At 49.4% G+C, this 15,615-nt stretch overlaps 1 protein-coding gene across 1 annotated transcript in view; it reads right to left on the bottom strand.

Moving 5' to 3' along the window:
• Positions 1-135: 135 nt before the first annotated feature.
• FUS (FUS RNA binding protein) overlaps positions 136-15,615 on the bottom strand; it is a 45,196-nt gene continuing 29,716 nt past the window's right edge. Inside the window, exons 10-16 of the mRNA XM_085593505.1 lie at positions 14,741-14,847; positions 11,502-11,631; positions 10,130-10,222; positions 7,054-7,159; positions 3,656-3,819; positions 2,229-2,364; positions 136-371 (exon numbers count right to left, since the gene is read on the bottom strand). Coding sequence (XP_085449631.1) covers positions 332-371; positions 2,229-2,364; positions 3,656-3,819; positions 7,054-7,159; positions 10,130-10,222; positions 11,502-11,631; positions 14,741-14,847 — 776 coding nt within the window. The 3' untranslated portion in view covers positions 136-331. The remainder of the gene's footprint in view (positions 372-2,228; positions 2,365-3,655; positions 3,820-7,053; positions 7,160-10,129; positions 10,223-11,501; positions 11,632-14,740; positions 14,848-15,615) is intronic.

The following is a 15,615-nucleotide window of genomic DNA, read 5'->3' as shown; positions in this document are numbered from 1 at the left end:
CTTGGCACTTCTTTATGACAAGCCACACCCACCCTTAATTTATGCTAATACATGCACATTATGCAAATCAACCCTCCCACCCACGCCCCACCCTGCTCCTTTTAACCTCATTTACATCAGCGCCTAACGAGCTCATTAGGGCGTTAATTAGACATGTTAATGACCTTTAGGTGAAGCCACGCCCCCTCCCCGCCCCAGCCAATCAGAATCGTTCCCCAAAATCCCTTTATTGAAGGGGGCGGGGCTAAAAGCGGGGGGCGGGGCCAAGGGTGGGGGAGGGGCCGAAATACAAAAATTGGGGGAGGGGCCAAAGGGGGGGTGGGGGAGGGGCTCAATATGGCCGCTCGCGTCGGTCCTGCCGGTGGTCGCCCCTGCAACGGGATTGGACGGCGTCAGCGACCCTCATTTGCATGAATTAATTATTCATCATTCATTAACACCCAGATTCCAAAAATCCTCCTTTAAAACCCCAAAATTCTCCCGGGTTTTGCCCCAAATCTCAGGTTTTTCCCCCAAAATCGTCGTTTTTCTTTCCCAAATTCTCGTTTTTTCATCCAACCCCCTCCGAAATTTCCCAAAATCCTCATTTTTCACCCCAAAATCCATGGGATTCTCCCAAGTTTTCATTTTTCCCCCAGACTCCACGAATTTTCCCAAAATCCCCGTTTCCCCCCCAACCTCCCCAAATTTTCCCAAAAACCCTGTTTTCCCCCCGAAAACCCTGAATTTTCCCAAAATCCCCATTTTTCACCCTAAAACCCCTTTTTCCCCCAAATTTTCCCAAAAATCCCCATTCCCCCCCCAAAATCCTAATTTTCCCTCCCCAAATCCCCATTTTCTCTCAAAAAATCCCCGGTTTTCTCCCCAAAAATCCCCTTTTTCCCCCCAAAATCCCCATTTTCCCCCCAAACCCCCTGTATTTTCCCAAAATCCCCGTTTTTCCCCCTGAACCCCCTGAATTTTCCGAAAATCCCCGTTTGTCTCCCCAAAAATCCCCATTTTTCACATAAAATTCCATTTTTCTCTGCAAAACCCCCATTCCCGCTCCCCTAAACTCCCCATTTTTCCCTCCAAAATCCCCATTTTTCTCCCCAAAAATCCCATTTATTTCCCAAAATCCCCATTTTTCCCCAATTTTCCCCAAATTCCATTTTTCCCTTCAAACTCCCCCATTTTTCCCCTCAAAATCCCTGTTTTTCCCCCCAAACCCCCCAAATTTCCCCAAAATCCCCCTTTTTCCCCCCAATTTTCCCAAAATCCCCCTTTTCCCCCCAAAAATCCCATTTATTTCCCACAATTTCCCCAAAATCCCCCTTTTCCCCCCAATTTCCCTAAAATCCCCCTTTTCCCCCCCAATTTCCCCAAAACCCCCATTTATTTCCCAATTTCCCCAAATCCCCTTTTATCCCCAATTTCCCCAAAATCCCCTTTCCCCCCCAATTTTCCCAAAATCCTCATTTTTCTCCCCAAAAATCCCATTTATTTCCCCCAATTTCCCAAAATCCCCCTTTTTCCCAATTTCCCCAAAACCCCCATTTATTTCCCAATTTCCCCAAATCCCCTTTTTTCCCCAATTTCCCCAAAATCCCCTTTTCCCCAATTTCCCCAAAACCCCCATTTATTTCCCACAATTTCCCCAAAATCCCCCTTTTTCCCAATTTTCCCAAAATCCCCCTTTTTCCCCCCAAACCCCCATTTATTTCCCACAATTTCCCCAAAATCCCCCTTTTCCCCAATTTCCCCAAAACCCCATTTATTTCCCACAATTTCCCCAAATCCCCGTTTTCCCCCAAAAACCCCCATTTATTTCCCCCAATTTTCCCAAAATCCCCTTTTTTCCCAGTTTTCCCAAAATCCCCCTTTTTCCCCCCAAAACCCCCCTTTTTCCCCCCAATTTTCCCAAAATCCCTTTCTCCCCCCAAAATTTCCCCAAAATCCCCTTTTCCCCCCAATTTCCCCCAAATCCCCTTTTTCCCCATTTCCCCAAAACCCCCATTTATTTCCCAATTTTCCCAAAATCCCCCTTTTCCCGAATTTCCCCAAAATCCCCCTTTTTCCCCCCAAACCCCCATTTATTTCCCAATTTTCCCAAAATCCCCCTTTTTCCCCCCAAACCCCCATTTATTTCCCAATTTTCCCAAAATCCCCCTTTTTCCCCCCAAACCCCCATTTATTTCCCAATTTTCCCAAAATCCCCGTTTTTCCCCCCAAACGCCGTCGTTCCCCACCTGCTGTCCATCTTGCCGGGCCCGAAGCCGCCGCGCTCGCCGCCGCGCCCGCCGCGGAACCCGCCGCGCTCGCCGCGCCCGCGGAACCCGCCGCGCTCGAAGCCGCCGCGCCCGCCCCGCCGCTCCTCGAACCCGCCTGGGAACACGCGTGAACACGCATTAACACGTGTGTCAGTGTGTAAATGTGTGTGAATGTGTCAATAGGTGTGTAAAGGTGTGGTACAGGTGTGTACAGGTGTGCCTAACCCGCCGCGCTCGAAGCCACCGCGCCCGCCCCGCCGCTCCTCGAACCCGCCTGCCGACACGCGTGTAACATGTATGTAACGTGTGTCAGTGTGTAAATGTGTCAACAGGTGTGTAAATGTGTCAACAGGTGTGTAAAGGTGTGGTACAGGTGTGCCCAGGTGTGCCCAACCCACCGCGCTCGCCCCGCCGCTCCTCGAACCCGCCTGTGAACACGTGTGAACACGCGTGTCAATGTGTGTAAATGTGTCAACAGGTGTGTAAAGGTGTGATACAGGTGTGTAAAGGTGTGGTACAGGTGTGTAAATGTGTCCCAGGTGTATTTTGGATGTGCCCAGGTACCCTTAAAACCCCCAAAATCCCCGTTTTTCACCCCATTTCACCCGGGTTTTTTTTGTTTATCCCCTCCCAGCTGTGCCCAGGTGTGCCCAGGTGTGCCCAGCTGTGCCCAGGTGTGTTTTACCACCCAAAATCCCCATTTTTCACCCAAATTCCGCCGGTTTTTTTTTGCCCCTCCCCTCCCAGCTGTGCCCAGGTGCCCTCAGGTGTGCCCAGGTGTGCCAGGTGAGTGCCCAGGTGTGTTTTACCCCCCAAAATCCCCATTTTTCACCCAAATTCCCCCGGGTTTTTTTTGCCCCTCCCCTCCCAGGTGCCCTCAGGAGTGTGCCCAGGTGTGTTTTTACCCCCCAGGTGCCCCAAAATCCCCATTTTTCACCCCATTTCCCCCGGGTTTTTTTTGTTTCTCCCCTCCCAGCTGTGCCCAGGTGAGTGCCCAGGTGAGTGCCCAGGTGTGTGCCCAGGTGCCCCCAGGTGTGCCCAGGTGTGTTTTACCACCCAAAGTCCCCATTTTTCACCCCATTTCCCCTGGGTTTTTTTTGCCCCTCCCCTCCCAGGTGCCCCCAGGTGTGCCCAGGTGTGTTTTTACCCCCCAAAATCCCCATTTTTCACCCAAATTCCACCGGGTTTTTTTTGTTTATCCCCTCCCAGCTGTGCCCAGGTGAGTGCCCAGGTGTGCCCAGGTGAGTGCCCAGCTGTGCCCAGGTGTGTTTTACCCCCCAAAATCCCCATTTTTCACCCAAATTCCACCGGGTTTTTTTTGTTTATCCCCTCCCAGCTGTGCCCAGGTGAGTGCCCAGGTGAGTGCCCAGCTGTGCCCAGCTGTGCCCAGCTGTGCCCCCTCTCACCCATGTGGTTGCCGCCGGACCCGCCGCGGTTGCCGCCGCCGCCTCCGGGGAATTTCCCGGCGCCGCCCCCGCCCAGGTGCGGCCCCCCGGGCCCCCCCTCGGGCTTGGGCGCCTTGCACTGGTTGCACTCGTTCCGCCACGAGAAGTTCATGTTCTCGCACGCCCTGTGACGTCATCCGTGACGTCATCGGTGACGTCATCACGTCAGCGATGACGTCACACAGAGGCACGAACAAGATCCCGTCCCAGTTCCTCCCAGTTCCCTGTCCCAGTTTATCCCAGTTCCCCGTCCCAGTTCATCCCCAACCCTTTCCCCATGTTCTTGCACCCCCTGTGATGTCATCAGTGATGTCATCATGACATCATCGCAACATTGATGACGTCACACACAGACACAAACGTTGTCCCATCCCAGTTTGTCCCAGTTCCCCCCAGTTTCTTGTCCCAGTTTGTCCCAGTTTCCTGTCCCAGTTCCGCCACGAGAAGTTCATGTTCTCGCACGCCCTGTGACGTCATCGTGACGTCATCGTGACGTCATCGCGTCAGTGATTACATCACACACAGACATGAACGTTGTCCCATCCCAGTTTGTCCCAGTTCCTCCCAGTTTGTCCCAGTTTCTTGTCCCAGTTTCCTGTCCCAGTTCCGCCACGAGAAGTTCATGTTCTCGCACGCCCTGTGACGTCATCGGTGACGTCATCGCGTCAGTGATGACGTCACACACAGACACAAACGTTGTCCCGTCCCAGTTCCTCCCAGTTTGTCCCACTTCCCTGTCCCAGTTTGTCCCAGTTCCGCCACGAGAAGTTCATGTTCTCGCACGCCCTGTGACGTCATCCGTGACGTCATCGTGACGTCATCGCGTCAGTGATGACATCACACACAGACATGAACATTGTCCCATCCCAGTTTGTCCCAGTTCCTCCCAGTTTGTCCCAGTTTCCTGTCCCAATTCCACCACGAGAAGTTCATGTTCTCGCACGCCCTGTGACGTCATCAGTGATGTCATCGGTGATGTCATCGCATCAGCAGTGACGTCACACACAGACACAAACATTGTCCCATCCCAGTTTGTCCCAGTTCCCCGTCCCAGTTTGTCCCAGTTCCGCCACGAGAAGTTCATGTTCTCGCACGCCCTGTGACGTCATCCGTGACGTCATCAGTGACGTCATCGCGTCAGCAGTGACATCACACACAGACACAAACAATGTCCCGTCCCAGTTCCTCCCAGTTTGTCCCAGTTCCCTGTCCCAGTTTGTCCCAAACCCTTTCCCCATGTTCTCGCATGCTCTGTGACGTCATCCGTGATGTCATCAGTGACGTCATCGCCTCAGTGATGATGTCACACAGAGACACGAACAAGATCCTGTCCCAGTCCATCCCAGTTTGTCACAGTCCCTCCCAGTTCCCCCTAGTTCCCTCCCAGTTTCCCCCAGTTCCCTCCCAGTATAAACCAGTATAACCCAGTCCAAACCAGTATAACCCAGTAAAACCAAGTACAACTAGATTCTCCCAGTATAACCCAGTCCAAACCAGTATAACCCAGTCCAAACCAGTATAACCCAGTCCATTCCTAGTCCCTCCCAGTCCAAACCAGTATAAACCAGTCCCTCCCAGTCCAAACCAATATAAACCAGTATAACCCAGTCCAAACCAGTATATCCCAGTCCATTCCCAGTCCAAACCAGTATAACCCAGTCCAAACCAGTATAACCCAGTGCAAACCAGTCCCTCCCAGTCCAAACCAATATAAACCAGTACAACCCAGTCCCTCCCACTATAACTCAGTCCATTCCCAGTATAACCCAGTCCAAACCAGTCCCTTCCAGTCCGAACCAATATAAACCAGTATAAACCGGTTCCCTCCCAGTCCATTCCCAGTCCCACCCAGTATATCCCAGTCCATCCCAGTTCCCTCCCAGTCCATCCCCAGTCCCTCCCAGTATAACCCAGTCCTTCCCAGTCCATCCCAGTTCCCTCCCAGTTTATCCCAGTCCCTCCCAGTCCATTCCCAGTTCCCTCCCAGTTCCTCCCAGTCCCCTCCCAGTCCATTCCCAATTCCTCCCAGTTCCTCCCAGTCCCCCCCAGTCCATTCCCAGTCCCTCCCAGTATATCCCAGTCCCTCCCAGTATATCCCAGTATAAACCAGTATATCCCAGTCCATTCCCAGTATAAACCAGTATATCCCAGTCCATTCCCAGTCCCTCCCAGTATATCCCAGTCCATTCCCAGTCCCTCCCAGTATATCCCAGTCCCTCCCAGTATATCCCAGTCCATTCCCAGTCCCTCCCAGTATATCCCAGTCCATTCCCAGTTCCCTCCCAGTCCATTCCCAGTCCCTCCCAGTATATCCCAGTCCCTCCCAGTCCCTCCCAGTCCCTCCCAGTCCATTCCCAGTATATCCCAGTCCATTCCCAGTATATCCCAGTCCATTCCCAGTATATCCCAGTCCATTCCCAGTATATCCCAGTCCATTCCCAGTATATCCCAGTCCATTCCCAGTCCAAACCAGTATAACCCAGTCCAAACCAGTATAACCCAGTGCAAACCAGTCCCTCCCAGTCCAAACCAATATAAACCAGTACAACCCAGTCCCTCCCAGTATAACTCAGTCCATTCCCAGTATAACCCAGTCCAAACCAGTCCCTTCCAGTCCGAACCAATATAAACCAGTATAAACCGGTTCCCTCCCAGTCCATTCCCAGTCCCACCCAGTATATCCCAGTCCATCCCAGTTCCCTCCCAGTCCATCCCCAGTCCCTCCCAGTATAACCCAGTCCATTCCCAGTCCCTCCCAGTATAACCCAGTCCTTCCCAGTCCATCCCAGTTCCCTCCCAGTTTATCCCAGTCCCTCCCAGTTCCTCCCAGTCCATTCCCAGTTCCCTCCCAGTTCCTCCCAGTCCATTCCCAGTTCCTCCCAGTCCCCCCCCAGTCCCTCCCAGTTCCTCCCAGTCCCCCCCAGTCCATTCCCAGTCCCTCCCAGTATATCCCAGTATAAACCAGTATATCCCAGTCCATTCCCAGTATAAACCAGTATATCCCAGTCCATTCCCAGTCCCTCCCAGTATATCCCAGTCCATTCCCAGTCCCTCCCAGTATATCCCAGTCCCTCCCAGTATATCCCAGTCCATTCCCAGTCCCTCCCAGTATATCCCAGTCCATTCCCAGTTCCCTCCCAGTCCATTCCCAGTCCCTCCCAGTATATCCCAGTCCCTCCCAGTCCCTCCCAGTCCATTCCCAGTATATCCCAGTCCATTCCCAGTATATCCCAGTCCATTCCCAGTATATCCCAGTCCATTCCCAGTCCCTCCCAGTATAACCCAGTCCCTCGCAGTTCCATCCCAGTCCCTCCCAGTCCATTCCCAGTATAAACCAGTATAACCAGTATGGCACTCACGGGTTGGGGCACTTCCAGTCCCCCGCTCTCTGCTGGGCCCCTCCCCCGCCCGTGAAGGCGCCGCGGCCGCCGGAGCCGGAGCCGAACCCGCCGCGGCCCAGCGGGCCTGGAAACGGGGCGAGAAACGGCGATTTTGGGAAAAACGGGGCGAGAAACGGGGATTTTGGGAAAAACGGGGAAAACGGGGCGAGAAACAGGGATTTTGGGAAAAACGGGGAAACGGGGCGAAAAGCGGCAATTTTGGGAAAAAGGGGGAAATGGCGATTTGGGGGAAACGGGGGGAAAACGGGGAAAAATGGGGAAAACGGGGCGAGAAACGGGGATTTTGGGAAAAATGGGGAAAATGGGGAAATGGGGGAAACGGGGATTTTGGGAAAAACGGGGAAAACGGTGCGAGAAACGGGGATTTTGGGAAAAACGGGGAAAAATGGGGGAAAAACGGGGGGAAAACGGGGGGAAAAATGGGGAAAACGGGGCGAGAAACGGCCATTTTGGGAAAAACGGGGAAATGGGGGAAACGGGGCGAGAAACGGGGGTTTTGGGAAAAACGGGGAAAAATGGGGAAAACGGGGCGAGAAACGGCGGTTTTGGGAAAAACGGGGGAAACGGGGGGAAAAACGGGGAAAAATGGGGGAAATGGGGGGAAAGTGGGGAAAAATGGGGGAAAATGGGGGAAATGGGGGGAAAACAGGGAAAATAATGGCGGTTTTGGGAAAAATGGGGGAAAAATGGGGAAAATGGGGGAAAAACGGGGAAAAATGGGGGAAACGGGGGAAACAACAGCGGTTTTGGGAAAAACGGGGAAAATGGGGGAAACGGGGGAAAAACAGGGGAAATGGGGGGAAAAACGAGGATTTTGGGAAAAACAGGGAGAGATGGGGGGAAACGGGGGAAAACGGGGGAAAAACGGCGAAAATAACGGCGGTTTTGGGAAAAATGGGGGGAAACGGGGCGAAAAACGGGGATTTTGGGAAAAACGGGGAGAGACAGGGTAAAAAACAAGGATTTTGGGAAAAACAGGGAAAAATGGGGAGAAAAACAGCGGTTTTGGGAAAAATGGGGGAAAACGAGGGGAAATGGGGGAAACGGGGCGAAAAACGAGGATTTTGGGAAAAACGGTGGGAAATGGGGGGGAAACGGGGCGAAAAATGGGGGGAAAACGGCGGTTTTGGGAAAAATGGGGGAAAACGGGAAATGGGGGGGAAACGGGGCAAAAACGGCGATTTTGGGAAAAACGGGGAGAGACGGGGAAAAATGGGGAAAATGGGGGAAAAACAGGGAAACGGGGCGAGAAACGGCGGTTTTGGGAAAAATGGGGGAAAACGGGGGAAATGGGGGGGAAACGGGGCGAGAAACGGGGATTTTGAGAAAAACGGGGAGAAACAGAGGAAAACAGGGGGAAACGGGGAGAGAAATGGTGGTTTTGGGAAAAACGGGTAAAAACAGTGATTTGAGGAAAAACGGGGGGAGACGGGGGAAAAATGGGGGGAAACGGGGCGAGAAACGGCGGTTTTGGGAAAAATGGGGGGAAATGGGGATTTGGGGGGAAAACGGGGGGAAATGGGAGAAAATGGGGGGAAAAACGGCGATTTTGGGAAAAACAGGGGAAAATGGGGGAAAACGGGGGGAAACGGGGCGAGAAACAAGGATTTTGGGAAAAACGGGGGAAAATGGGGATTTGGGGGGAAAACGGGGGAAAACAGGGCAAGAAACAGCGGTTTTGGGGAAAACGGGGGGGGAAACAGGGAAAAATGGAGGAAAAATGGGGATTTTGGGGAAAATGGGGATTTTGGGATGGAAAATGGAAGTTTTGGGAAAAGATGAGATGGAAAAAGAGGACTTTGGGGTGAAAAAATGAGAGTTTGGGACAGCAAACTTTCAGTGAGGAAAAAAAGGAATTTTGGGATGGGAAATGCGATTTTGGGATGGAAAATGGGGATTTTGGGAAAGAGGAATTTTTGGGGTGAAAAAAGGAGATTTTGGGACGGCAAAATGGGGTTTTCAGTGGGAAAAAAAGGAGTTTTGGGATGGGAAATGGGGGTTTTGGGATGGAAAATGGGATTTTGGGAAGAAAAATGGGGGTTTTGGGATGGAAAATGAGATTTTGGGATGGGAAATGAGGGTTTTGGGATGGAAAAAGGGATTTTGGGAAGGAAAATTGGGATTTCAGGATGGGAAATGGAATTTTAAGATGGAAAATGGGATTTTGGGAAGAAAAATGGGGATTTTGGGATGGAAAATGGGGATTTTAGGATGGAAAATGGGATTTTGGGAAAGAGGAATTCTTGGGGTGAAAAAAGGAGATTTCGGGACGGCAAAATGGGGTTTTCAGTGGGGAAAAAAGAAATTTTGGGATGGAAAATGGGATTTTGGGATGGAAAATGGGGAATTTGGGATGGAAAAATGGGGATTTTGGGATGGAAAATGGGATTTTGGGAAGAAAAATAGGGGTTTTGGGATGGAAAATGGGATTTTGGGAAAGAGGAATTTTTGGGGTGAAAAAAGGAGATTTTGGGACGGCAAAATGGAGTTTTCAGTGGGAAAAAAAGGAGTTTTGGGATGGGAAATGGGATTTTGGGATGGGAAATGGGATTTTGGGATGGAAAATGGGATTTTGGGATGGAAAATGGGGATTTGGGATGGAAAATGGGATTTTGGGAAGAAAAATGGGGATTTTGGGAAGAAAAATGGGGATTTTGGGATGGAAAATGGGGATTTGGGATGGAAAATGGGATTTTGGGAAGAAAAATGGGGGTTTTGGGATGGAAAATGGGGGTTTTGGGATGGAAAATGAGGGTTTTTAGGATGGAAAATGGGATTTTGGGAAAGAGGAATTTTTGGGGTGAAAAAAGGAGATTTCGGGACGGCAAAATGGGGTTTTCAGTGGGGAAAAAAGAAATTTTGGGATGGAAAATGGGGAATTTGGGATGGAAAATGGGATTTTGGGATGAAAAATGGGGATTTTGGGATGGAAAATGGGATTTTGGGAAGAAAAATAGGGGTTTTGGGATGGAAAATGGGATTTTGGGAAAGAGGAATTTTTGGGGTGAAAAAGGGCGATTTTGGGGGCGCTCACCTCCCCGGCCGCGGCCCCGGCCGCCGCCTCGGCTGAAGTCGGCGCGGCGCGTGGCGAACGACACCTTGATGGGATTCCCCGAAAATTCCTTCCCTGGAAAAGTGGGGAAAGTGAAAATTTTGGGGGGAAAAACGGGAATTTTGGGAAAAAAAAAAAAAGGGAAAAAAATTTGGGGAAAAAAGGAGGAAATTTGGGGAAAAAAAGGAGAAAATTTGGTGGGGAAAGGAGGAAAATTGGGGAATAAATTTGGAGTTTTGGGGAAAGGAGGGATTTTTTTGGAATTTCAAGAATTTTGGGAATTTCAGGGATTTTGGGACCGGGAATTTCAAGAATTTGAGATTTTTAGGAATTTAGGAATTTGGGTTTTTTGAGATCAGGAATTTGGAGAATTTTGAGGTTTTTCGAATCAGGAATTTGGGGAATTTTGGGATCAGGAATTGCAGGAATTTGAGGATCAGGAAATTTGGGAATATGGGATTTTTGGGATCACGAATTCGGGAATTTTGGGAATGCTGAATTCAAGAGTTTCGGGGAATTTAGGGATTTTGGGGTCTGAATTTTTGGGAATTTGGGATTTTCGGGGTCGGGAATTTTGGGAATTTTGGGAATTTGGGGTTTTATGGGACCAATAATTTTGTGACTTTGGGATTTTTGGGATCGGGAATTTCACCAATTTGAGGTTTTTGAGATCAAGAATTTGGAGAATTTTGGGGTTTTTGGGATCAGGAATTCAGGAATTTTAAGATTTTTGGGATCAGGAATTTCAGGAATTTGAGGTTTTTGACATCAAGAATTCGGGAATTTTGGGATCGGAATTTTTGGGAATTTGGGATTTTCGGGATCAGGAATTTCGGGAATTTTGGGAATTTCGGGAATTCCGACCGTCGAACCAGTCGATGGCGGCCTTGGCCGAGGGCGGGTCGTCGAAGGACACGGGGAGGGCTGGGAATTTTGGGGGAATTTTGGGGGAATTTTGGGATTTTCGGGAATTTGGGATTTTCAGGATCAGGAATTTCGAGAATTTCGGGAATTTTGGGAATTCCGACCGTCGAACCAGTCGATGGCGGCCTTGGCCGAGTCCTTGAAGGACGCGTGGAGGGCTGGGAAATGGGGAATTTTGGGGGAATTTTGGGGGCGGGATTTTTGGGAATTTGGGATTTTCGGGATCAGGAATTTCGGGAATTTCGGGAATTTTGGGAATTCCGACCGTCGAACCAGTCGATGGCGGCCTTGGCCGAGGGCGGGTCGTCGAAGGACACGGGGAGGGCTGGGAAATGGGGAATTTTGGGAATTTTGGGGTCGGGATTTTTGGGAATTTGGGATTTTGGGGATCAGGAATTTCGGGAATTTCGGGAATTTTGGGAATTCCGACCGTCGAACCAGTCGATGGCGGCCTTGGCCGAGGGCGGGTCGTCGAAGGACACGGTGGCTTCGCCCTTGAGCTTCCCGGTCTCGCGGTCAGTGTAGAGATTGATCATGGGCTGGCCGGTCTTCTTGTTGGTCTGGGGACAGGAGTGACCACGAGTGACCAGGAGTGACCACTGAGTGACCACTGAGTGACCACTGACCCATGGGAGTGACCATGAGTGACCACTGACCCATGGGAGTGACCACTGAGTGACCACTGACCCATGGGAGTGACCAATAAATGAGCACACATTGATCATGGGCTGGCCGGTCTTCTTGTTGGTCTGGGGACACGAGTGACCACGAGTGACCAGGAGTGACCAATGAGTGACCAGAGTGACCACTGAGTGACCACTGAGTGACCACTGACCCATGGGAGGGACCACGAGTGACCACTGAGTGACCAATGAGTGATCAATGAGTGACCAATGAGTGACCACTGAGTGACCAATGAGTGACCATGAGTGACCATGAGTGACCAGGAGTGACCATGAGTGACCACTGACCCATGGGAGTGACCATGAGTGACCATGAGTGACCAATGAGTGACCACTGAGTGACCAATGAGTGACCAATGAGTGACCACTGAGTGACCACTGAGTGACCAATGAGTGACCAATGAGTGACCAATGAGTGATCAATGACTGACCACTGAGTGACCACTGAGTGACCAATGAGTGATCAATGAGTGACCACTGAGTGACCAATGAGTGACCACTGAGTGACCATGAGTGACCACTGAGTGACCACGAGTGACCAATGAGTGACCACTGAGTGACCACTGAGTGACCACTGAGTGTCCAATGAGTGACCATGAGTGACCACAGTGACCATGAGTGACCACTGACCCATGGGAGTGACCAATGAGTGACCACGAGTGACCACTGAGTGACCATGAGTGACCACTGAGTGACCAACGAGTGACCAACGAGTGACCACTGAGTGACCACTGACCCATGGGAGTGACCCTGAGTGACCACGAGTGACCACGAGTGACCATGACTGACCATGAGTGACCATGAGTGACCACTGAGTGACCAATGAGTGATCATGAGTGACCATGAGTGACCACTGAGTGACCAATGAGTGATCATGAGTGACCATGAGTGACCAATGAGTGACCATGAGTGACCAATGAGTGACCACTGAGTGACCATGAGTGACCACTGAGTGACCAATGAGTGACCATGAGTGACCACTGAGTGACCAATGAGTGACCAATGAGTGACCAATGAGTGACCCTGAGTGACCATGAGTGACCATGAGTGACCAATGAGTGACCAATGAGTGATCAATGAGTGACCAATGAGTGACCAATGAGTGATCAATGAGTGACCACTGAGTGACCCTGAGTGACCATGAGTGACCACTGAGTGACCATGAGTGACCATGAGTGACCACTGAGTGACCAGAGTGACCATGAGTGACCACTGAGTGACCACTGAGTGACCATGAGTGACCAATGAGTGACCATGAGTGACCATGAGTGACCCTGAGTGACCCTGAGTGACCAATGAGTGACCACGAGTGACCATGAGTGACCATGAGTGACCCTGAGTGACCCTGAGTGACCAATGAGTGACCACGAGTGACCCTGAGTGACCATGAGTGACCACTGACCCATGGGAGTGACCACTAAATGAGCACACATTGATCATGGGCTGGCCGGTCTTCTTGTTGGTCTGGGGACAGGAGTGACCACGAGTGACCAATGAGTGACCAATGAGTGACCACGAGTGACCCTGAGTGACCACTGAGTGACCATGAGTGAACATGAGTGACCATGAGTGACCAATGAGTGACCAATGAGTGACCATGAGTGACCAATGAGTGACCAATGAGTGACCATGAGTGACCACGAGTGACCATGAGTGACCATGAGTGACCACAGTGACCATGAGTGACCAATGAGTGACCACTGAGTGACCAATGAGTGACCAATGAGTGACCCTGAGTGACCACTGAGTGACCATGAGTGACCATGAGTGACCACTGAGTGACCAATGAGTGACCACTGAGTGACCAATGAGTGACCAGAGTGACCACTGAGTGACCAATGAGTGACCAATGAGTGACCACTGAGTGACCACTGAGTGACCCTGAGTGACCCTGAGTGACCAATGAGTGATCAATGACTGACCAATGAGTGACCACTGAGTGACCAATGAGTGACCAATGAGTGACCATGAGTGACCAATGAGTGACCCTGAGTGACCAATGAGTGACCAATGAGTGACCCTGAGTGACCAATGAGTGACCCCTGGTATTTTGGGAATTTTTTGGGTAGATTTTGGGTATATTTGGGTGTATTTTGGCCACATTTTGGGTGTATTTTGGGTATATTTTGGGTGTTTTTTGGGTTTATTTTGGGCATATTTTTGGTGTATTTTGAGTATATTTTGGGTATATTTTGAGTATATTTTGGGTATATTTTGGGCATATTTTGGGTGTAATTTGGGCATTTTTTGGCCATATTTTGGGTGTTTTTTGGGTGTATTTTGGGCATATTTTGGGTGTATTTTGGGCATATTTTGGGTAATTTTTGGGTATATTTGGGATTATTTTGGGCATATTTTTGGTGTATTTTGAGTATATTTTGGGTATATTTTGAGTATATTTTGGGTATATTTTGTGTATATTTTGTACATATTTTGGGTATATTTTGTACATATTTTGTACATATTTTGGGTATATTTTGGGTATATTTTGTACATATTTTGTACATATTTTGTGTATATTTTGTACATATTTTGTACATATTTTGGGTATATTTTGTACATATTTTGGGTATATTTTGTACATATTTTGTGTATATTTTGTGTATATTTTGTACATATTTTGTACATGTTTTGTACATATTTTGTGTATATTTTGTGTATATTTTGTACATATTTTGGGTATATTTTGGGCATTTTTTGGGTGTGTTTTGGGTATATTTTATACATATTTTGTACATATTTTGGGTATATTTTGGGCATTTTTTGGGTGTGTTTTGGGTATATTTTATACATATTTTGGGTATATTTTGGGCATTTTTTGGGTGTGTTTCGGGCACATTTTGGGCATATTTTGTACATATTTTGGGTATATTTTGGGCATTTTTTGGGTGTGTTTTGGGTATATTTTATACATATTTTGTACATATTTTGGGAATATTTTGGGCATTTTTTGGGTGTGTTTTGGCACATTTTGGGGCGTGCCCACCTTGATAATCCCGATCTGTTTGAAGTAATCGGCCACCGACTCGATGGTGACGTTCTCGCCCAGCCCCTGCACGAAGATGGTGTTGTTGTCCGAGTTGTCCTGCTCCCCTGGCGGCAATTAACGCTAATTAACACTAATTATCACTAATTAATATAAATTAGTATTCATTACTGACACTACATGCTAATTAGTGCTCATTAGCACAACCCCAGGGCTCAAAACCGGCCCCTCCCTCACTCTGTGTTGTTGCTTTGCATTGTCCTGCTCCCCTGGGGGCAATTAACGCTAATTAACACTAATTAATGTGAATTAGTATTCATTACTGACACTACATGCTAATTAGCGCTCATTAGCACAACCCCAGGGCTCAAAACCGGCCCCTCCCTCACTCTGTGTTGTTGCTTTGCATTGTCCTGCTCCCCTGGGGGCAATTAACGCTAATTAACACTAATTAATGTGAATTAGTATTCATTACTGACACTACATGCTAATTAGCGCTCATTAGCACAACCCCAGGGCTCAAAACCGGCCCCTCCCTCACTCAGTGTTGTTGTCCGAGTTGTCCTGCTCCCCTGGGGGCAATTAACGCTAATTAACACTAATTATCACTGATTAATGTGCATTAGTATTCATTACTGACACTACATGCTAATTAGCGCTCATTAGCACAACCCCAGGGCTCAAAACCGGCCCCTCCCTCACTCAGTGTTGTTGTCCGAGTTTTCCTGCTCCCCTGGGGGCAATTAACGCTAATTAACACTAATTAATGTGAATTAGTATTCATTACTGACACTACATGCTAATTAGTGCTCATTAGCACAACCCCAGGGCTCAAAACCGGCCCCTCCCTCACTCTGTGTTGTTGCTTTGAGTTG

This window comes from Lonchura striata, chromosome 16, assembly GCF_050655825.1.
Source record: "Lonchura striata isolate lonStrDom1 chromosome 16, ASM5065582v1, whole genome shotgun sequence".
In the NCBI taxonomy this organism is placed as follows: domain Eukaryota; kingdom Metazoa; phylum Chordata; class Aves; order Passeriformes; family Estrildidae; genus Lonchura; species Lonchura striata.
This window is presented reverse-complemented; position numbering and strand designations above follow the sequence as displayed.